This window comes from Hylobates moloch, unplaced genomic scaffold (genome assembly GCF_009828535.3).
Source record: "Hylobates moloch isolate HMO894 unplaced genomic scaffold, HMol_V3 SCAFFOLD_12, whole genome shotgun sequence".
NCBI classification, from domain to species: Eukaryota; Metazoa; Chordata; class Mammalia; order Primates; family Hylobatidae; genus Hylobates; species Hylobates moloch.
Genome location: NW_026652287.1, coordinates 15,611,104 through 15,634,402, shown reverse-complemented (window position 1 = coordinate 15,634,402; position 23,299 = coordinate 15,611,104). Strand labels below are relative to the sequence as shown.

The following is a 23,299-nucleotide window of genomic DNA, read 5'->3' as shown; positions in this document are numbered from 1 at the left end:
AAGAAAATGTTGGTGCTTGAACCAGTGGGGTCAAATTCATGAGCTATTTCTCTACGTTGAGGTGGGGACACTTTGACTGAAGTATGGAAAAAAGAGGGCTGTGTCCTAGATGGCTCCTGTAGGGCTGGTACACAGTCCTTCAGACACTTTCTGCTACATTTCCAGAACCTGGTCTTGGCTGTACGTCTAGACCTCACAGGGACAGGAACAACAGGTTCACGAATGGGACAAATACACCCCATCTTTTTTTTTTTTTTTTTTTTCAGCTTTTTTTTTTTTTTTTTGAGACGGAGTCTCGCTCTGTCACCCAGGCTAGAGTGCAGTGGTGCAATCTCGGCTCACTGCAAGCTCTGCCTCCCGGGTTCACGCCATTCTCCTGCCTCAGCCTCTCCGAGTAGCTGGGACTACAGGCGCCCGCCACCACGCCGGGCTAATTTTTTTGTATTTTTAGTAGAGACGGGGTTTCACCGTGGTCTCGATCTCCTGACCTCGTGATCCGCCCGCCTCAGCCTCCCAAAGTGCTGGGATTACAAGTGTGAGCCACCGCACCCGGCTAAATACACCCCATCTTGCCCCAGTTTTTAAGGTCAGAGTGTTCTGCTGTAGACTGTCACCTCAGATAAACCATGGAGTGGGGCTACTTAACCTACTCCATACAGGATCAGGCCCTGCCCCTTTATCTCTTTTTTAGGATGATGGGGACAAAATGGTAACAGATTGAGATGGGAAGGAAGGAAGAAGGTAGAAGTTGGAAAGGCACCCTCCATCATTGGAGTATGAACTTGGGGTGGGTCCAGGTGCCTCACAGGTGAAAGTTAATGTAGGTTAATATCCACTCCCCTCAAATCCACACTCATATTGTATCATTTCATCTTCCTTTTCTTCCTTGCCCTCCTTTCCCTAGAATTCCAGAGCCTTTCCAAATAAAGTATGTGGGATTAGATAGCATTTTGCCATTTACTTCTTTTTTTTTTTTTTTTTTAGACAGAGTTTTGCTCTTGTCACCCAAGCTGAAGTGCAGTGGTGTGATCTTGGCTCACTGCAACCTCTGCCTCCCAGGTTCAAGTAATTCTCCCACCTCAGCCTCCAGAGTAGCTGGGATTACAGGCCCCCACCACCACACGTGGCTAATTTTTGCATTTTTGTTAGAGATGGGGTTTCACCATGTTGGTCATACTGGTGTCAAACTTCTGACTCAGGTGATCCACACACTTCGGCCTCCCATAGTGCTGGGATTACAGGCATGAGCCACCGTGCCCAGCCTGCCATTTACTCCTAACCAATGATCTTCCTGGATCTAAAAACATTACGCTTTTCTTGCAGGGTGGCGGCCTGACAGGTAGACAGAGATGGTGACTGGGTGTGGACTGACTGGAGGGGTGACAGGAAAGGGAAACCCTGCCCAAAGCCACCTGCCTCAGCCTTAGCCCAGTGCAGATCTGGGAACCTCCAGCACTAGTCATGCCTTCTGGTTAAGGTGTTGTTTCCCGAATCTCTGTGATTTATGTTGTGATGTCTGCCATATTCGATTCCGACTGACACTGTCAATCACTCATTTGTGTTTTTGAACTTGCTTTTAATTTTTCCTCACTAGCTCATCACTCCTATGGTCTGAAGGTTTGTGTCTCCCCCAAATTCATAGGTTGAAACCTAATCCCCAATGTCATGGTATTAGTGGCCTTTGGGAGATGATTAGGTCATGAAGGTGAAGCCTCATGAATGGAGTTAGTGCCTCATAAGGGGCTGAAGAGACCAGAGTTCTTCCCTTCTGCCATGTAAGGACACAGCTGGAAGGTAATACCTATGAGCCAGAGAGTGGGCCCTCACCAGACACTGAATCTGCTGGCACCTTGATCTTGGACTTCCCAGCCTCTAGAACTGTGAGAAATAAATTTCTGTTGTTTACAAGCCACCAGTTTATGGTATTTGGTATAGTAGCCCCAATGGACCAAGGCTCCCAACTCTTGTGTTCACCAACAGATGATGATTCAGGCGGTTGATTCATTAATATTCTTCTTGGTGGGCCTGAGGACCTAGACTACAGTCACTTCTAGTCACATTTCCATCACAATCTTCAGCTTATGATTTCAAAATACCTATTTTAAGCCTGGAAACCAGGAGTTGGCAAACTCTTTTTTTTTTTTTTTTTTTTTGAGACAGGGTCTCGCTCTATCATCCAGGCTGGAATGCAGCAGTAGTGTGATCATGGCTCACCGTAGCCTTGATCTCCTAGGCTCATGTGATCCCCCCACCACAGCCTCCCAAGTAGCTGGGACTAAAGACATGTGCCACTATGCCCAGCTAATCAATTAATCTTTTTCATTTTTTTTTGTAGAGATAGGGTCCCGATATGTTGCCCAGGCTGGTCTTAAACTCCAGGGCTTAAGTGATCCTCCCACCTTGGCCTCCCAAAGTGCTGGGATGGTAGGCGTGAGCCACCGTGCCTGGTCTTGGCAAACTTTTTTTTTGAGACAGTTTTGCTCTATCGTCCAGGCTGGAGTGCAGTGGCGCCATCTCGGCTCACTGTAACCTCTGCCTCCCAGGCTCAAGCGATCTTCCCACCTCAGTCTCCAGAGTAGCTGGGACCACAGGTGCATGCCACCATGCCCAGCTAAGTTTTTATATTTTTAGTGGAAACGGGGTTTTGCTATGTTGCCCAGGCTGGTCTCAAACTACTGAGCCCAAATGATCTGCCTGCCTTGGCTTCCCAAAGTGCTGGGATTACAGGCATGAGCCACTGTGCCTGGCATTGGCAAACTTTTTATATGTGGGGGTCAGACAGCAAATATTTTTAGGCTTACAGGCCAAGAAGCAAAATTGAAGCTATTACATAGGTACTTACAAAACAAGAAAGAAAACAAATTCCTGAACATTCTCAACTGATAAAATTAAAAACATAATAATAACAATTAAGCATACTTTAACACAGGTCTACTATGAGAAGACTGGAATTCATTTTTTGGGAGAGAATAATAACATTTTCTTTACTGGGGTTCAAAGGTAATGTTTTCTACCATCAAACTAATTACAAATGTTCATCGGTAAGAAAACCATTATTAGCTCATGGGTTGTAAAAAATATGCAGTGACCAGGCTGGATTTGGCTCACAGGTGTTAGTTTGCCAACTCCTGCCATGATAGACTTAATAAGGGAAAAATGGGTCTGACTGTCAAACTCCAGAACTGACGTTTCAATGTTGAGCTGAAAAAAGTACTGATGTCAAAACCTATAGAATGTTCAACACCAAGAGTGAACCCTAAAGTAAACTATGGACTGTGGCTGATAATGATGTGTCATTATAGGTACATCAGTTCTAACAAACGCACCACTCTGGTGTGGGATGCTGATAGGAGGAGAGACTGTGCGTGTGTAGGGACAGGAGGATGTGGGAACTCTCTGTACTTTCTGCTCATTTTGCTGTCAACCTAAAATTGCTTTAAAACGTAAAGCCTATTTTAAAATGTCCTGGAGGACATACCAGATATTTCAATAGCTAGCAAACCAGTGATCTGTATCATCTACTAAGCATTGCTCTGAGTAATTACAGAGAAGGCTCAGTTAGTGAAGGTCTGAGAGATTTGTGGCCAGGCCTGAAGGTTCTTCCTACAGGGCAACTCACATCAGTCTTGTCTTGATCAATATCCACGAAACCAAGGGTTTGACATCCCAGTTTTCTTTCCTTCCAAGAACCCATTAAACTGAATACACAACTATTGTAATACAAAATATCTGTCCATGTGCCTCCTAAAATTATCTCATAGTATGTGACTATGCCATGAGATAATGTGAGGTTAGGGCAGTATTTGTCAAATCTGACTGCACATTAGAGTCAATTGGAGAGACTTAAAGAAAAAAGCAACACATGGGCCCAATTCTAGATCAATTCCATCAGAATCTCTGGAGATGGGTCTTGGTTATTGTATTAGTACGCTGCAAACCTCTCTAGGTGATTTTGAGGAGCCTCCAGGATTGGGAACCACTGGGTCATAGCAGGTTGTCTACAGAAGCTTCTATTAAGTATACACCGTAGCTATTGGGAAGGGCAGCTCATTGAGCAATATCCAGGGATTGATATCCTTCAGCACAAATAATGGGGTGAATCTTGGGTAATGGGGCTCTGAGGGAGTGTATACACGGAAAGAAGTCACAGAAAGGATAAAAAATGGTGCACAGGAAGACCAGGCAATGTGACTTAATGGGTGGGAGGGGTCCCAGACAGCCAGGATGCAGCTGGTTTTATGAGAAATGAATGGACATAGAAGGGAGACTACCTCCCCACAATGAAGAGCTCACTTTGTAACTAGTCAAGCTCCCCAGGAGCCTTAGTCTTCCCTGACCCCCGACCCCCTTATCCCCTTGCTCACCTCACATTGGCCAGGGGTCCAGCACTCTCAAAGTTGTCTCTGAGGTCAGGCCCATCGCCTGATGATTTTTGGGAGTCAGAGTAGGAGGAGACGCTGTTGAATCGGACCTTGTAGCTCCTGCCAAAACCAAAGAGAACCTGTGAGCTCTGGCCTGGAGCTCCCTCCTGAGGTCAACATCCTTGATGGATCTTCAAGTGACCAGTCCTGATTCTAGGGCCTTCTCTTGTATGTTGAGTCAAACCATAAAACTCCCATGGCTTCTTCTATAATCTACTAACTTACCCATGTCCACCACAGTGGTAACTGTTCATCTGCACTTGGTCTTACTAGTACTGAAAATGTTTCTGGCCATGCTTAACTCAGGAAACCTGAGACCCATAAAGTTAAAATGATTTAATCAGTAAGAAGTCAGGAACAGAACTAACTACTCCCCTAAACCATGAGACCATGCTTTCTTGTTTCTCAAAAAAAAAAAAAAAAAAAAATTTTTTTTGAGACAGAGTTTCACTCTTATCGCCCGGGCTGGAGTGCAATGGCATGGCCTTGTCTCACTGCAACCTCTGCCTCCCGGGTTCAAGTGATTCTCCTGCTTCAGCCTCCCAAGTAGCTGGGATTACAGGCATGTGCCAACACGCCCAGCTAATTTTGCATTTTTAGTAGAGACAGGGTTTCACCACATTGGCCAGGCTGGTCTCGAACTCCTGACCTTAGGTGATCCACCTGCCTCGGCCTCCCAAAGTGCTGGGATTACAGGCGTGAGCCACCGCACCGGGCTGTTTCTCAAATTTTAATGTGCACAAGAATCATCCTGGGATTTCCTTAAAATGCAGATTCTGATTAAGTAGTTCTGGGACCTGGCTTGGGGTTCTGCGTTTCTAACAGGCTCCCAGGAGATGCCAGTGTCTCCAGACTTCCCTTTAAGTAGCTAGAAACTAGACCATGCTGTCCAAGATGGCAGCCATTGGCTAAGTGTGGCTATCTAAAGTTAAATTAATTTGAGTTAAATACAAGTCAATGTGGTTGGTACACTGCAAACCTCCCTAGGTGATTCTGATGTGCACTCAGCTTTGAGAACCGCTGGGTCATAGCAGGGTGTCACTTGCACCAGCCACATTTCGGGGCTCCAGAGCCATGTGTGGTTAGTGGCTGCTATAGTGGACAGCACAGATATAGAACATTTACATCTCTCTAGAAAGTTCTTCTGGACAGTGCTGGAGTATCCCATTCAATACTGTCCTTCCATAAAGTTATGGTCCTTAGACATTTCAGGACTCTGTCAAGTTTCATATTTCAAGTAAATATGAACAACGTTCAGCACTGACACCTGGCGTGGAAAGAGATTACGTTTTTTAAATTAAATTATTTTGAAGGTGAAGGAAGATTTCATCGGGACTCAAATCTCAGCATGAGAGGCTCAGGAACCTTGAGATTAAAAAAAAATCCAATTCCTCAGTTTTCCTCTAAAAGTGGTAAGTTGTGCTCTCAGGCAAGGCAAAACAAAGCAAACAGAAACAAACAAAAAATCTGAGAACAAACAAACAAGCAACCAAAACTCCAAAACAAAACCCAAAACTCAAGAAGCAAACCCAACACACAAATCTAATTACAAAAAAATTAAAAAGAAATGAGAAAATGAAAAAAAGAGAGAAAAAGAAGAAAAGAAAAGAAATTGTGCATTCTGGCAGCAGGGTTTCTTAGCTGGATGTTCTTTAAAGTTTTCGCTCCAGCATCAGGAAAGTTCTAAATATATGTAAGTGTATTTTCTGCCCTAAAATAGTCTCACATTGAGTCATGCAATATATCAGGGGGTGGCTGTGTCGTTAGTGTGGGAGGAATGGTTGATGGTTGTGGGTAAAAATAACAGCACGTGCATTTGTATGAGGTTGGAGGTTTTTTCAAATGCTTTCCTTTTTGTTATTACCCTTTGACCCTGCCAATAGGCCACAGAAGTGAGTGGGGCAGAGCTAATTTCTCCCCATTTGGCAGATGAGAAAGACCAAGGCCCACAGGGGTTAAGTGACGTGCTCAAGGTCACTTAATGAGTTAGTGACACAGCTCAGGTTAGAACTCGGGTCTCCTTGAGACCTAGATGTGTGGCCTGGGATGTTCAGGCATTGGGCGTGCATGCATACACTCGCACACACCTGCGTGTACACACATGCACACTACCTGCGCTGGCTGTCACGGGCTGCAGCCAGACCGTGGACTTCTGTGTCACCACTGGGGAGGGGAGGCCCTTTACGGGGAAAGAAACGCAAGGGTTCCGGGTACCTAGAGGGGAGAATCGATGGTGCCCTATCTCTCCCTGAAGGAGGGGTGAGAGGGAACCTGCTGGGAGGCCATCTAGGATGGGGTGGGAAGGAGAGGGGTAGGGAGAATGAGGACTGTGATGCTGGAGTTGGGCGTAGAACCAGGGCTGACCACAAAGGACTCAGCAACGGTCAGTCTCCTGGGTATCAAACTTATGTGAATATGGCAGCACGTTCTTTGCACAAAGAAAATCAGAAGGCATTTTCTGTTTTTCTTTTTTTTTTTTTTTGAGATGGAGTCTCACTCTGTCGCCCAACCTGAAGTGCAGTAGTGCAACCTCGGCTCACTGCAACATCCGCCTCCCAGGCTCAAGTGATTCTCCTGCCTCAGCCTCCTGAGTAGCTGGGATTACAGGCGCACACCACCATGCCCAGCTGATTTTTATGTTTTTAGTAGAGATGGGTTTCACCATGTTTGCCGGGCTGGTCTCGAACTTCTGACCTCAGGTGATCCTCTCGCCTCAGCCTCCCAAAATGCTGGGATTAGAGGCATGAGCCACTGTGCCTGGCCCCAGAAGGAATTTTCTGCTTAACACAGCCAATAAACACCAGCCAGCTAGAGCATTTGATGTTCACCTTAAGACACAGGGATCTGCTTGCTCCATGCTGGAGCAAATACTGAGTTGGCCTCATGAAAGGCAGCTCAGTGTGCACACACTGTGTGTCCTATACCTTATGGGGGATGCAAGGGCTTTTCAAGGGTAATTAACAAAAAATTTTTTTGGCAGGCTGTGTTGGCTCACGCCTGTAATCGCAGCACTTTGGGAGGCTGAGGCAGGCAGATCACCTGAGGTCAGGAGTTCGAGACCAGCCTGGCCAACATGGTGAAAGCCTGTCTCTACTAAAAGTACAAAAATTAGCCAGGCATGGTGGCGTGTGCCTGTAATCCCAGCCACTCAGGAGGCTGAGGCTGCAGAGTCGCTTGAACCCAGGAGGCGGAGGTTGCAGTGAGCCAAGATCGTGCCATTGCACTCCAGCCTTGGTGAGTTTTTGAAACTTCATCTCAAAAAATTTTTTTTTATTTTTATCTTTTAGAGACAGGGTCTTGCTCTGTTGTCTAGGCTGGGGTGCCGTGGTACAATTATGGCTCACCGTAGCCTCAACCCCCTAAGCTCAATTGATCCTCCTGCCTCAGCCTCTGGGGTAGCTGGGACTTCAGGTGCACACTACCACGCCCAGCTAATTTTTAATTTTTTTGTAGAGATGGGATCTTGCTATATTGCCCAGGCTGGTTTGAATTCCTGGCCTCAAGCCTCAAGCAATCCTCCTGCCTCAGCCTCCCAAAGCACTGGGATTATGGGCATGAGCCACCGTGCCCAGCCATCAATGGTAAGTTTGATTAGATGCTTTTTTACTTTACCAAATACCTTTAGAACTCAATCCCACATTAGATGCAGCTCCATTACAAACATATTTTTGACTACAGGCATGTTTTGTCTTACAAGGTGTCTTATCTTTTGAACTCAACTTCTAGATTAGCTGCAACTTCACTGTGAGCATCAGACAGGAAGCTTCCAGGGAAAGAAGTTCCATTCTTTGATTTTAACTTTTTTTTTTTTTTTTGACAGATCTGGCTGTTCAGGCTGGCCTTGAATTCCTGGGGTCAAGTGATCCTTGTGGCTCAGCCTCCAGAGTAGCTGAGACTACAGGTGTGTGCTACCATGCCTGACTGCCTTGCACTGATTTTGAATGTAGGTTCCCAAAGAGGGAAAAAGAATAAGAACAATATTTACACAGTGCTTTTTTTTTTTGAGATGGAGTTTTGCTCTTGTTGCCCAGGCTGGAGTGCAATGGTGCGATCTTGGCTCACTACAACCTCCGCCTCCCAGGTTCAAGTGATTCTCCTGCCTCAGCCTCCTGAGTAGCTGGGATTATATGCATGCACCACCATGCCCGCCTAATTTTTGTATTATTAGTAGAGACGGGGTTTCACCATGTTGGCCAGGCTGGTCTCGAACTCCTGACCTCGTGATCTGCCTGCCTTGGCCTCCCAAAGTGCTGGGATTACAGGCGTGAGCCACCACGCCCAGCACACAGTGCTTTTACATCTAGTTTGTGATTTGATTCTTACTAATTAGAAAGTCAAGGCAGGTGCTATAATCTCTATTTGATAGAAAAGGAAACAGAGGCATAAAGCTGTGAAGTGACTCAGATACCAAAATATTGGCCCCAGTAGACTGCAGACACCTCACAACTAAGACCCATCACAAATGGACTTCAGAGTACAGCCACCATCCAGAACTCAAGTGTGAACCCCAGGTGCCAAAAGTCAATGTCCAGTTACCCTCAGGGGGTGGCAGGTGACGTCGGAGGGGTCATTCACTTACTTCCTTTCTTCCTGCACAGAGTTGGGGTGCCTCATTTCCATCAAAGCACAGCCGAATTTCTGGAGGCCAAAACATATGGGTGAAATTAGCACATCTTAGTACATGGGAAATCAGGTCGGGCACTGAGGGTCTGGGGTCCTGGCTGTCAAAGAGGAGACTGATGCCCGGAGGCCAGGTTGTCAGGAGTGGTCAGGGGCTCAGGCTGGACAGTAATGCCTGGGTTACAGACGAAGTGGATACACCTGCTATTTAAATGACTACAGGTGTAGACTCCCTACCCCCAGCACACAACTTCCCTTTGGAGCCTTCCTTCTGTAAAAATATTGTACCCACGTCCCTCATCTATATCAGGTGACACCAAGCTCGTGATAGGAGCAGCCATTGCAAACAAATATCTCACTTAGGTGACAATATTTTCACCAGGGACTTGCTAACTAGCGGACACCAGTAGACTGAGTACTTGGAATTGTCCAACCTTTGTATAACGTGGATCCAAATGGAAATTACTGGCTTTGAGGCTCTGGGAGGGTTTGCTACTGAATAGCAGGTGTAGGAAGAGTCTCAACTGTGGCCCCCACTTCTTCCCGATGATGGAACCACACTCTCGAACAGGTAAAAGCTCATCTCACCTCCCCATTCTCAGGGGGATCTCCGTTGCCAAAGGTGCTGGTAACCACGAGGACCAGAGTTTCATGTTCCAGGTGCACGATGTCATATTCTTCCATGGACATCACCTAGGTGGGTGGGGCACAGGTATAGGATGGGGAGAGGAAGAAGGGGATGAGGAGAGAAAAGAGGTGGGAGAGACAAAAAGTGATGGGGGAAGGGGAAGAGGAGAGAAAGGAAAAATTCAAGTCATTTTGAGTCATCTCCTTTGGAAGGAGAACCAAAAGATCTGGGGTGTTAGTATTTCAGTGGACTCAAGTGGGTAGAACCAAACGCTTTTTGGTAGCGTGGGACCTTGCTATGGTCACTGTGGCCTGAAGGGTTGTGGAGAATCTGGAGCAATGGTTCAAGAGATTGGCAGACACTAGAAACAGAGCTTGATGGAATCCCATGGGATTCTTACAGTCAACTGGTCTTGGATTCTTCTTGACCCCAGTTAGGCTGGGAATGATCTGGCTAGAGCTGACTAAGTCTTCTCAACCTCCTCTCTAATCCTCCCCCCAGCAGTGTGGAGCACCTGGCCAAACAAGTCTGAGATATCTGCCTTCTGGAAAGATGATTGCCCTGTGTCTCATCATCGTCTGAGCAACATTTCTCAAAATAGGTTCTAGAAAATCCCAGTCTCCTGAGATGCTCCATGAAAACAAGTGATCCACGATCAAACATGTTTGGGAAACGTCTATATTCTATCCTTGCCTCTTTTGGAGATTAGAACACATGCTTATAGATTACAGGCTCTGGGAAGTCCTGCCACAGCAATGAAAACCATTGAGCTGGCCGGGTGTGGTGGCTCACGCCTGTAATCCCAGCACTTTGGGAGGCCGAGGCGGGCGGATCATGAGGTCAGGAGATCAAGACCTTCCTGGCTAACACAGTGAAACCCCGTCTCTACTAAAAATACAAAAAATCAGCCGGGCGTGGTGGCAGGTGCCTGTAGTCCCAGCTACTCGGGAGGCTGAGGCAGGAGAATGGCGTGAACCCGGGAGGTGGAGCTTGCAGTGAACCGAGATCGCGCCACTGCACTCCAGACTGGGGGACAGAGTGAGACTCCTTCTCAAAAAACAAACAAACAAACAAAATCATTGAGCTGTACTTCAGGCAAAGCTTCCCAAAATGACCTCAGAATGGTTTCTTTTCTTATAAACCTCTAACATTTTGCACTAAAGAGGGGAATTTCATTTTGTGACTCCTGGACCCATGGGGAGAGGGATATCACAGTCCCCTGAAATTTATGCAAATGTGTATGTGAGCTGATAGGCATTGTCAGATGTGCTTTCATCCTTTGCTGAAGGCTTCTTCTCTGTTGACCCTCTCTCCTCTTCCTGCCTTAATTTACCATGAGAAGCTGGTGGAGCTAGGGCTACCCCCTACCTACCTTGGCATCAAAGGCGTGTTTGAAGATCTCACACAAGGTCTTGGCATAAGCTTGCGATTTGCCTGTCTCCGTGGCATAGAGGATGGTCGCTTTGACCCTCTTGGCCATAGCCTGCCCCATCAGCTTGGCCGAGAACTTGACAGCTCTGGAGGGAAAAGGATGGAGATGAAAAATGGGAAAAGAAAAGGGGAGAGAAGATGCTGGATTGGGACTTTCGTACAAGAACCAGGATCCATGAAATATAACAGAAGAGAACTCTCTTGATCTTTGATGGCTTCAGGGGTTTCCTCAGAGGCATTTGAAGCCCTTGTGTTTAAGCACCGTATTATTAAAGTATTATTAAATGCTTTTATTTTTTTAACTTCTCTAGAGATAATGCTGGACATTAAATCCTTTATTAAATCCCACCAGAGGCCGGGCATGGTAGCTTATGGGTCTGTAATCTCAGCACTTTGGGAGGCCGAGGCGGGTGGATTGCCTGAGCTCAGGAATTTGCCACCAGCCTGGGCAACAAGGTGAAACTCCGTCTCCACTAAAATACAAAAAAATTAGCCGGGGATGGCAGCGTGTGCCTGTAGTACCAGCTACTTGGGAGGCTAAGGCAAGAGAATTGTTTGAACCCGGGAGGCGGAGGTTGCAGTGAGCTGGGAACCACTGCACTCCAGCCTGGGTGACAGAGTGAGACTCTGTCTCAAAAAAAAAAAAAAATCCCACCAGAGCAATTAGTCATGAGTTAAAAAGAGTAGTTAGTTTTGTTAGCTTGCTACTTGATTGATCCCAGGCTTAAGAACCTTGGTTTGCCAAGCTTTGCCTCAAAATATGATCGTTCATCCATTTCCTCTCTCTTTCATTCATCAAACATTTATTAAGTGCCTAACCATGTGTCAGTACTGTTATAGGAACTGGAGACCATAGAGAACATAGCTATGGCATGCAGCTGTCATGGGGCTCATATTCTAATGTGTGTTTGTATGCACATGTGTGAATGAGAGAAAGAGAGAGAGAAATGAATCACGAATAAATCACCAGGCATTGAGTTTGATGGGATTTTAGAGGTTTTTTGGTCCACAAGGGAAGGATCAGGTCTGATTTATTCAGCAATGCATGTCGAGGGTCTTGCACAGAGCCTGATACCCAATAGGCACTAAATAAATACCTATCAAAAGAAGTTATGGGATGGGCATAGTGGATCATGCCTGTGATCCTGGCACTTTGGGAGGCTGAGGCGGGAGGATCACTTGAGGCCAAGGGTTTGAAACGAGCTTGGTCAACAGAGTGAGACTTTGTCTTTACAAAAAAGAAATGAAAGAAGTTATGAATTTTAAAAGATGCTGCCACTGAGACCCTGGGGAGTCTGAACATCAAATCCAGCCTCTTTCTAGCTAAACAGAGAAGCCCAAACCAGTGTCTCTTCCTTCTGCTCTACTGGGCAGGGCGAGTTCCAGGGGCACGAAGCAGACAGGCCAGAGGCTCAGAAATACCCGGGCTCGACCCCTTAACAAGCCTCCCTGTTGTAACTAGAAATCTCAGTGCAGACAAATCGATAACTTTCCCCCATCTGGGATTATCGGCATTAAGTTCATTATTTTTTAGAATCAGGGAAACTGCCCATGCTGCAGGAAGACTTAGCTTAGGGGAAGAAACAGAAAGGAATAAAAGGTACCTGGAGGGTTCCCTTTGAATAATTTGAGCCTAAAGATGCATCTATAATTCATTCACATTGTTACTACCCAAAACTTAAAGTGCAATTAATGTTTTAGATTTCTCCCTCCCCTTTCCCCCCAGAGACAGTGGAGCTGAACTGAAGCCAACAATTGCCCTCCCTGAGAATATCTGAGATATGCTTGTTAGGGAAATGGTGGCTGCTGATGTGTTCTTGCTTGGCTGGGGGATGGGATTAGGGTGGAAGGAGAGACAGGGAGGGAGGGAGGGAGGGAGAGAGAGAGAGAGAGAGGAGAGGGAGGGAGGGAGAGAGGGAGGGGGAGGGAGAGAGAGAGAGAGAGAGAGAGAGGAGGGAGAGAGAGAGAGAGAGATTGATTGATTGATTCTATGGGCTCTATTAATGGAGCCAGGACCTAGGTTTGGGTCCCTGCAAGACCCACCAGTGTCTTGCCTCTGAGGCCCATAGCTTAGATGACACCTGTTGTACAACTAGTTATCATACATAGAGAATTCTGGACCTGAGGGAGCTAAGGAAAGACAGTAGTGTCTTCTGACAAAAAGTTAGCTCCAAACAGTGGTCTTTGGTAAGTGGATCAGTGGGCTTCTCTTTTTTTTGGGCAGAAGGCTGACATCCCCATTAAATCAACTTAGTTAACCCCACCCTACTTGTCAGCTGGTCCCCTGGCTGGTCAAGCATTCTTCAGGAAAATCACTCCTCAGTAGTCTCAGGCCATAACCCCTTCCTTTCCCTCTTTGTTTGAACTTTGTTAATCTCATTCTTTAGCTCAATTGTCACCTCCTCTGGGAAGCCCTCCCTGACCTCCCAAACTCCGTGAACCATTATTATTTCCGGGAACCATTCCTCAATGGTACCTTCCACAGCTGCCATGTTTACTGTATTTGTTGATTCTTTGACAAAGGAATGGCTGTGAGCTTCATGACAGCAGGGACAGCATTTGTCTAGCTTGCCATGATCCCGTTGAAGCCTCACACAGTGCCTGGCACAGAATCTGAATAGCTAGGACTACAGGCGTGTGCCGCGACACCCAACTAATGAATGAATGAATGAGTAAATGAATGAATGAGTAAAATTAGGGGTCAGCCCTGAACGAGGGTGCTCTCCAGGCAGTAGTGTGCTGGAGCCAACTAACTCCAGCTCCTCCCTACTCTGGGTTCAGTGACTTCCTAGGCCAGGTGCAGTGGCTCATGCCTGTAATTCTAGCACTTTGGGAGGCTGAGGCAGGAGGATCACTTGAGGCCAGGTGTTCGAGACTAGCCTGGGCAACAAAGTGAGACCCCTGCAGCCTGGGGAACAGACTCTATCTCAAAAAAGAAAGAAAGAAAAAAAAGAAATTGGTCATAGTGGGAATGTTTACATCATGGAAACTGGCAAACATGAAAATCAAGGTATTACTATTCCTATTACTGTTATTATTATGATTATTCTTAGGAGGGCTGGTTCACCAACACACCATTGTCCCCAGGACAAGAATTTAGGAAACCGGGGTGAGGAAAGTGAGGCTGAGAAGGAGAAGAGTTGGAACGACATTCACAGCTCAGACTCAGAGGCAAAGAAGGGCACAGGCAGCTGAAGAAGATGAAGAAATCATTCTACAGAGAGGTCAGAGGGCACAGGAGTCTGCCCAGCCTCCTTCTCTGGGCTCTCTGAGTTTGTGGGCACATCCACCCCACCTGCCCACTGCAGGAAACTTACTCTGCTAGCTTCTTGAAGCCAATGGCTCGCCGCTTTGTGGGGGTCCCGTTGGTGCCTTTCCAGACATGAGTGTTCCAGGGATCAGGCTGGGAAGAGAAGGAGAGGGCTATGGTCACTCACCGCAGTGAGGGCATCTGGCTCCTGTTGGGGATGCTCAGGACCACCTGGGGCTTGTGACTGCCTGACCCTCGGCCTCTGAAGGGAAGAATTCTGCCCAGTGGTGACCACCATGGGGGAAGGGATGCAGGTGGGTGGGGGAGTCCTTGCCCGGGGGAGGGGTTCGGCCTTGGCAGTGTCCTGCTAGCTCTTTCCCCTTGGCCCCCAGTCCCTCTCAAACTCTGTTCTTGTGACCCCTGACTACTCACTCTCATTTTATCCCTCTTTCTCTCTCTTAAGAGACGGGGGTCTCACTCTGTTGCCCAGGTGGGAGTGCAGTGGTGTGATCATAGCTCACTGCAGCCTTGACCTCCCTAGCTCAAGGGATCCTCCTTATCTCAGCCTCCCAAATAGCTGGGACTACAGGTGTGTGCCACCACACTCGGCTAATTTTCTTATTTATTTTCTTTCCTTCTTTCTTTCTTTCTTTCTTTCTTTCTTTCTTTCTTTCTTTCTTTCTTTCTTTCTCTCTTTCTTTCTTTTTCTTTCCTTTTTTTCTTTTCCTTTTCTTTCTCTTTCGTTCTCTTTCTTTCTTTTTCTTTCTCTCTCTCTTCTCTCTTCCTTCCTTCCTTTCCTTCCTTCCTCCCTCCTTTCTTCCTTCCTTTCCTTCCTTCTTTTCCTTCCTTCCCTCCCTCCCTCCCCTTCTCTCCCTCTCCCCACTCTCCCTCTCTCCCTCTCCCCTCTCTCCCTCTCCCCTTCCCCCCTCTCTCCCTCCCCCCCTCTTCGTCCTCTCCATCTCCCCCTCTCCCTCTCCCTTTCCCTCTCTCTCTTTCTCTCTTTCTTTCTGTCCCACTCTGTTGCCCAGGCTGGAGTTCAGTGGCTTGATCTTGGCTCACTGCAACCTCCATCTCCTGGGTTCAAGCGATTCTCTCATCTTGGCCTCTTGAGTAGCTGGCATATGCCAGGTTAATTTTTTGTATTTTTAGTAGAGATGGGGTTTCGTCATGTTGACCAGACTGGTCTCGAACTCCTGACTCAGGTGATCCACCTGCCTTGGCCTCCCAAAGTGCTAGGATCACAGGTATGACCCACCATGCTCAGCCTGCTAATTAAAAAAAAAAATTTTAGAGATAGGGTCTCACTATATTCCCCGGGGTGGTCTCAAACTCCTGGCCTCAGGCCACCCTCCCGCCTCAACCTCCCAAATCACTGGGATTATAGGCATAAGCCATCATGTCGGCCTCATATAGTCTCTCTTGTTCTTTCAGCTAGACCTGTGCTGTGCAGTATGGTATAGCCACCAGCCACATGTGGCTATTGAGTGTTCAGAGCGCTAGCCTGGGTTGAAATGAGCCTAAATGTGACACACACACCAGATACAGGACACTTAATATGAAAAGAGGCAGGGACAGGGAAGGACCTGGTATTCGAAGGAGGGGGTGAGCCGGTAGTTGAGCATCTCCTGGTGGAACACAGGGGTGATGCTGCCGGACATGGGGGGCACGATCCACACCCAGTCGGCAGGGCAGCCCCCCCGGCAGCGGTACTCATTCTCCATGTGCTTAATGAAGGACTCGGTGGCGGAGTGATGGTCAACAATGGTCACTTTGTCACTCTGTGGGAGGAGAGGGGACAGGGGTCAGGAGGAATGAGAAGCTGGGGTATTTTGGGACTCCCTCCCGCAAAGAGCAGCATTTCCCAAAGGGTGGTTCCTGAGATGGTTTAGAGCAGCGTGAAGTGAGATGGTGATTCTCTTTGCATTTCTTGTCCAGTCCTTCTACTTAGACTAAGGAGAAAGTCTTTGTTGGGTGCCATTGTGTCTTTAACACCTTTCTTGCTGATCTTGCCAATCTTCCTCTATCCCATCCCACCCCTACCTTCTTTCTTTCTTTTTTTTTTTTTTCAGAGTCTTGTTCAGTCGCCCAGGCTGGAGTGCAGTGGCTTGATCTCGGCTCACTGCAAGCTCCGCCTCCCAGGTTCATGCCATTCTCCTGCCTCAGCCTCCCGAGTAACTGGGACTACAGGCGCCCGCCACCATGCCCGGCTATTTTTTTTTTTGTATTTTTAGTAGAGACGGGGTTTCACCGTGTTAGCCAGATGGTCTTCATCTCCTGACCTGGTGATCCACCCGCCTCAGCCTCCCAAAGTGCTGGGATTACAGGTGTGAGCCACTGTACCCGGCCTTTTTCTTTCTTTTTATATTTTTTAATTTTTATAGGTTTTTGGGGAACAGGTGGTGTTTGGTGACATGAGTAAGTTCTTTAGTGGTGATTTGTGAGATTTTGGTGCACTCATCACCCGAGCAGTATACACTGAACCCAATTTGTAGTCATTTATCCCTCACTCCTTCCTACCCTTTCCCCCTTAGTCCCCAAAGTCCACTGTGTCATTCTTATGCCTTTGCGTCCTCATAGCTTAGCTCCCACTTATGAGTGAGAATATATGATGTTTGGTTTTTCATTCCTGAGTTACTTCACTTAGAATAATAGTCTCCATTCCCATCCAGGTTGCTGCGAATGCCATGAATTCGGTCGGTTCTACATTTTTAGCAATTGCGAATTGTGCTGTTGTAAACATGTGTGTGCAAGTATCTTTTTTGCATAATGACTTCTTTTAGGTTTTTTTTTTCTTTTTTTTTTTTTTTGAGATAGGGTCTCACTCTGTCGCCCAGACTGGAGTGCAGTGGCGCAATCTTGGCTCACCGCAACCTCTATCTTCCAGGCTCAAGTGATTCTCCTGCCTCAGCCTCCTGAGTAGCTGGGATTACAGGCACATGCCACTACTGCCAGGCTAATTTTTGTATTTTTAGTAGAGATGGGCTTCACTATGTTGGCCAGGCTGCTCTTGAACTCCTGACCTCAAATGATCTACCCTCCTCGACCTCCCAAAGTGCTGGGATTACAGGTGTGAGCCATGGCGCCTGGCTAGTTTTCACTGTTCATCTCAATTACATCCCTGTTGTCTCTGGCTTGACAGACTTCATACCAGTCCATCAGGCCACATGCCACACTCCTGAAACCTCATTCTCCATGGTTAAGACAGAAGGGAGGTTGCCTCCCTCCCTCTTGCCCTGTCTCAACTTGTCCCTTCCCTTTGACATTCCTCAGTGCACCCACTCCATCCACATCTGACATGGGGACCTATGGCTTCTATTCCTATCCATCCATGGCTTGATTTAACACATTCATTCTGCTGGCTGTGTGTGCCTCTCACGTGCATCTATGGTGGTCTAGCTGCCTAGACTGGAAGCTCCCAGAGGACAGTGATGGTCCCTATTATAGAGAGCAACTTCTAGTTTCTCAATCTCCTGGTTGGCCCAGGAGAATCCTAATTGATGCCCATTGTCCTGGCATAGTTATTACTAGTGTCCCCCCTCTGGCTCTCAAAAGTGTTGTGGTGGCCAGGCAAGATTCACGCCTGTAATCCCAGCACTTTGGGAGGCTGAAGCAGGTGAATCACCTGAAGTCAGGAGTTCAAGACCAGCCTGGCCACCATGGTGAAACCCCATCTCTACTAAAAATACAAAAATTAGCTGGGCGTGGTGGAAACCCCATCTCTACTAAAAATACAAAAATTAGCTGGGCGTGGTGGTGGGCACCTGTAATCCCAGCTACTCAGGAGGTTGAGGCAGGAGAATCGCTTGGACCTGGGAGGTAGAGGTTGCAGTGAGTCGAGATTGTGCCACTGCACTCTAGTCTGGGCGACAAGAGTGAAACTCCATCTCAAAAAAAAAAAAGTGTTGTGGCTTAGTTGATACATTTTCCAGCCATCCTGCTATAATGCCATTTAGCACAGCCTCATGCTTTTAGAAGCCTATATGTTTCTGATGATGTTGAAGAGTATTTGTCTTGTTATGTGATAGTCTGAGGCCCTAAGAGATGACAAGACAGAGAGGATGCCTCTTGTTTGAATTCTAAAGAACTCTAAGCAACAAGACAGAACACTCCCCTACCCCTGCCACCATCTGTTCATCTCTTCATCAAATGGTCCCCACCCAAGATCCACACTGGAGAGGAGGGCATGCAGGATGGAAGCTAGACGATACTCATGCACACTATCCCCCTAAAGGTGGTGTCTGGCAGTGAGGCCTCTTGATCCTCTGCCTCAAGGCTCTGAAAGGTTTGAACTCCCATTTGAAGCCTGACCCTGATGGCGCGGGCCCTGGTGTTACCTGGAAGCTGTAGAGAACCGCGATATTGATTTCCACCAGCGCCTGGTCCTTCCACAGGGAGGAAGTCTTCCTCATGTCTAAGTTCATCTTCTTGGCCACTTCCTGAAAGAGGAAGGAAACATAGATATACAGGCTGGGGTATCTGTGGATTTCAGATTGAAGAGGGACAGGTCTAGTGGCATGAAATAATTTCTTTTCTTTTTTTTTTTAAATGGAGTCTCACTTTGTTGCACAGGCTGGAGTGCAGTGGCGTGATCTTGGCTCACTGCACCCTCTGCCTCCTGCGTTCAAGCGATTCTGCTGCTTCGGCCTCCTGAGTAGCTGGGATTACAGGCATCTGCCGCTACGCCTGGCGAAGTTTTTGTATTTTTAGTAGAGATGGGGTTTTTGCCATGTTGGCCAGGCTGGTCTCAAACTCCTGGCCTCAAGTGATCTGCCCGCTTTGGCCTCCCAAAGTGCTGGGATTACAGGCGTGAGGTACCTCGCCTGGCCAAGAACTTCTTAATTAATTAATCAACTCATTCATAGACTAATTAACTCACTCATTCAAAAATGTTTTATTGATCTGTTGGACTAGGTATGAAATAAAAATGTAAAAAAATTTAAAAAGTTAACATTTTTATCGAGAACCTAGCAGCAGCAGGAAACTAGAGACTTGGCTGGCCCTTTAGTTATTAAGCTTGCGTTGTAATGGGGGAGAGAGACACTTAATATAGTGGTAGATGCTAATTCTTAGGAAGAAAATAAGGAAATGGGATGAAGAGGGATACGGGGGCTGGGCTAATTCAGCCAGGGTAGTCAGGGAAGGCCCACTGTGAAGATAGCATGCAGGGTGAGCCCTAAGTGATGAGAAGAAGCCAGATATTTATTTGCAGATCTGGAGAGGGAGTGCTCTAGGCAGAGGGGGCAGCAAGATCAAAGGCCCTGAGGTGGGATCAGGCTTGGGCTATCTTAGATATGGAAAGAAGACCAGAGGGTGCTTGGAGGGTGGTACGTAAGGGGTAATTGGTGGGAGTGAGATCAGGACTAGCTGGTGTAAGATCTTGAAAGACATGCCAAGGAGTCAGGATATTATTCCAGATGTGATGGGCACAGGGGCAGGATCTCTGGAGGATTTTTTTTTTTTTTAGACAGAGTCTTACTCTGTCGCCAGGCTGGAGTGCAGTGGCGCGATCTCGGCTCACTGTAACCTCCACCTCCCGGGTTCAAGTGATTCTCCTGCCTCAGCCTCCTGAGTAGCTTGGACTACAGGCACACACCACCATGCCCAGCTAATTTTTGTAATTTTAGTAGAGATGGGGTTTCACCATGTTGGCCAGGATGGTCTCGATCTCTTGACCTTGTGATCCACCCGCCTCGGCCTCCCAAAGTGCTGGGATTACAGGCGTGAGCCGCTGCACCCGGCCTCTGGAGCATTTTAACAGAGATGTAGGTCTGTGAGTGCATCATCTGCTTTCTAGTAGGAAAAGCTCTTCATCCATCCTACTCTATCCTCAGAGTGGTCATGACTTAGCATCTAGGCCATGGGTGCTCTGAGCTCATGAGGCCCCTGCCAGACTCTGACACATGGGGAAACTGAGGCTCAGAGAGGTGCCTGGACTTGTCCAATGTCCACAGAACCAGTTGGCCTCAGAGTTGGAGCCCAGGGAGATGCCTAATGTCTAAGACCTTGGAGCTGCTCTCTAGGCAGCTGACGCCTTTGGCAAAATTACTTGCAAAAAAAGAACTCATGACATGCATGTTACAGCCAAGGCAGAAGCAGGAGCTGGTGTCAGGAGCAGGGAAGGCCCAATAGCAAGTGCATTAATTAAAGCCCTGCTTTTCACTTCTTCTGTCAATACTAGTCACTGGTGGGAATCCAGGTCTCATTATGGGGCTAGAATGCAGCAATTTCTTTGCTTTGGGTAAACCGCTCCTAGACCCAGCTATCAACATTTGTACATAATGGCAGGTGGAATTGGAGGGTTGGGGTGGGAGAGAGGCTCATTTCAGTTACCTGGAGACTACTCTTTGCAACTGAAATGTAAACAGAGATCAGAGAGCAGACTTATTAACTCACTCTTTGAGGCTGAGGCATTAGTTTCTGCTTGGGGTCTCTATCAGCGACACATTTGTGGTAAGTAAGAAATTTGATGCTGCTTTCCTAAATACATATAAAACTGGAGTGTATGACAGAGGAAAGTGTACACACACAGAGGAAAGTATGTATAGAAGAACAATGCTATTGTTATTCTATAGCATTATTTGCTTAAAAGAATAGAAATTAATTGCAAGGAAAAAAAAAACTCCTTAAAAAATAATCCCCAAATGCAACTTGAGCCACATCTACGAAAACTGGCTTAAACATTTTTTCCTTCCTGCCAGAAGTTTGCATGCATTAGTGGTTGTTTAGGCTGTGTGTGGTGGCTCACCCCTGTAATCCCAGCACTTTGGGAGGCCAAGGTGGGTGGATCACCTGAGGTCAAGAGTTCAAGACTAGACTGGCCAACATGGTGAAACCTCATCTCTACTAAAAATAATAATTTTAAAAATTAGCCAGGTGTGGTGGTGTGTACCTGTAGTCCCAGCTACTTGGGAGGCTGAGGCAGGAGAATTGCTTAAACCCAGGAGGTGGAGGTTGCAGTGAGCCAAGATTGCACCACTGCATTCAAGCCTGGGTGACAGAGTGAGACTCCATTCCCCTATACCCGCCCCCCCACCAAAAAAAAGAAAGAAAGAAAGAAAAAAGTTTGCATGCATAAGTGGTTGTCCAGAAGAATCTCCTGGGGAACTTTGCAAAATGCAGATACCCAGGGCCCACCCCAGACCTATGACATCAGAACCCTGATGAGTGGGATCCGGGCATCACGAAGCCCCCCAGGTACCCTCCGATGTGTAGCAAAGCTGAGGATCCCTGGCATCTGTTTTTCACAGTGATACCAGTGGCTTTTTTTTTTTTCTTTGAGACAGAGACTCGCTCTGTCACCCAGGCTGGAGTGCAGTGGCGCAATCTCAGCTCACTGCAACCTCTGCCTCCCTGGTTCAAGCAATTCCCCTGGCTCAGCCTCCTGAGTAGCTGGGATTATAGGCAAACGCCACCATGCCTGGCTAATTTTTGTATTTTTAGTAGAGACGGGGTTTCACCATGTTGGTCAGGCTGGTCTCGAACTCCAGGCTGTGATCAGCCTGCCTCGGCCTCCCAAAGTGCTGGGATTACAGGCGTGAGCCACCGTGCCCAGCCAACTGGTGGATTTTTAACAACACAAACCTGATGCTCGGTTCTGGGTTCTAATCTTGGTTCTGTGCCTTAGCTCCTGTGTGACACAGGCCCGGCTGGTGCTTAACTTCTCTGTTTCTCAGTGCCCTCTTTTGAAACAAATCCAACAGCAGCAGAGTGTTGTTAGAGACATTTGCTGACAAAAACACAGCAATCATGATGCTTTCACCAAAGTTGGGCTTCAGGAAGCACCGCTCCAGCACTTTTTAGTAGATACGGATGACTCAGCCCGGGAGGGAATCAGACCCTCCGCCGAGAAATGCTTAGAGTGGGGAACCACTGCCAACCCTCCTCGCTTGTTTTTTAGAAAAGACACTAAATATGTCCCGAGTTTGTCAGTCATCCTCAAGCTCTTCTAACAAGATTTAAGACCGAGAGGCAGTGGAGTGCAGTGGTAATGAACTTGGACCATAAAGTCAAAGTCCCAGCTCTGCTGCCCACTAGCTGTGTAACCTTGAGCTTGTCATCTGTCGAAGGGGGATTCTCATACCTCAAGGTTCAGGTGAGGATTAAATGAGAATGGAACACAGAAACATTGCTTCAAATGGTGTTAGCACGTGCTATGTGCTATGTGTGTGTTTGCTGTTACTTTCATCGTTGTTAAAGACATGGATGCCCCTGGCATTTCCAGGGGCTTCTCTGGGATTGCAATTCTATTCTAACCCCTTCAAGTTTCCAAGCCACCAAGCTCGCTGTGGGGAAGGGGACTGCTGGGCTGGCACCCTCTGCTATGTGCTTTTCCCTTGTGGTGACCAGAGAGGGCCCTTACCTCCAGGATATTGTAGCGGGAGTTGTCACAGTAGTCGCGGACACCAATCTCTGTGCCCATGTACCAGCCACTGAAGGGACAGGCGCTGAACTCCAGGCCGCCAATCTCCAGGAGCATGTTGGACACAGCGGGGAGGCCGTACCACTTCAGCCCCAGGTCCTTGAACCACTCAAACCTGCAGGGAGCAACAGGTCTCAGCTCACCTGGAGCAGGTGTCTCACGGGCGGGACAGCTTGAATCTAGAGATGCTGAAATGCCAAGGATGGACTGGGACTGACAAGGTCAGAATATGGTTCCTGGGCCCTGCTTCACATCTGTGGAATCACAGGTTCTGCAGCTGGGGCCTGAGAATGTGCATTTTAATGTATTTCTCAGGGGCTTCGGATGGATATCCAGGCCTGGAAACTAACTACTGCCTTAGGCTGCCGTTTCTCTCCCAAACCCACCCTGAAAGTGAGTCTAGGCGAAAGTGTGGGGACTTCTCTTCCCCTTCCCTGACTGAGCACCTTCCTACCCTCAGGGCCTTTGCACAGGCAGCCAAACTTCAGAGCCAAACTCTGTCACCCAAATTTTTTCTTTCTTTCTTTTTT

General features: G+C 47.5%; 1 protein-coding gene across 3 annotated transcripts in view; it reads right to left on the bottom strand.

Moving 5' to 3' along the window:
* NOS1 (nitric oxide synthase 1) overlaps window positions 1–23,299 on the bottom strand; it is a 151,094-nt gene that overhangs the window by 40,690 nt on the left and 87,105 nt on the right. For 2 of the 3 annotated variants that reach the window (XM_032168570.2, XM_032168571.2), the window contains exons 10-17: window positions 22,710–22,884; window positions 18,685–18,786; window positions 15,934–16,128; window positions 14,418–14,503; window positions 11,042–11,186; window positions 9,630–9,734; window positions 9,001–9,059; window positions 4,365–4,481 (exon numbers count right to left, since the gene is read on the bottom strand). In XM_032168570.2, the coding sequence (XP_032024461.1) occupies window positions 4,365–4,481; window positions 9,001–9,059; window positions 9,630–9,734; window positions 11,042–11,186; window positions 14,418–14,503; window positions 15,934–16,128; window positions 18,685–18,786; window positions 22,710–22,884 (984 nt within the window). Of the gene's footprint in view, window positions 1–4,364; window positions 4,482–6,533; window positions 6,636–9,000; window positions 9,060–9,629; window positions 9,735–11,041; window positions 11,187–14,417; window positions 14,504–15,933; window positions 16,129–18,684; window positions 18,787–22,709; window positions 22,885–23,299 lie in introns of all 3 variants that reach the window. The other variant, XM_058424857.1, reaches the window with a different exon arrangement.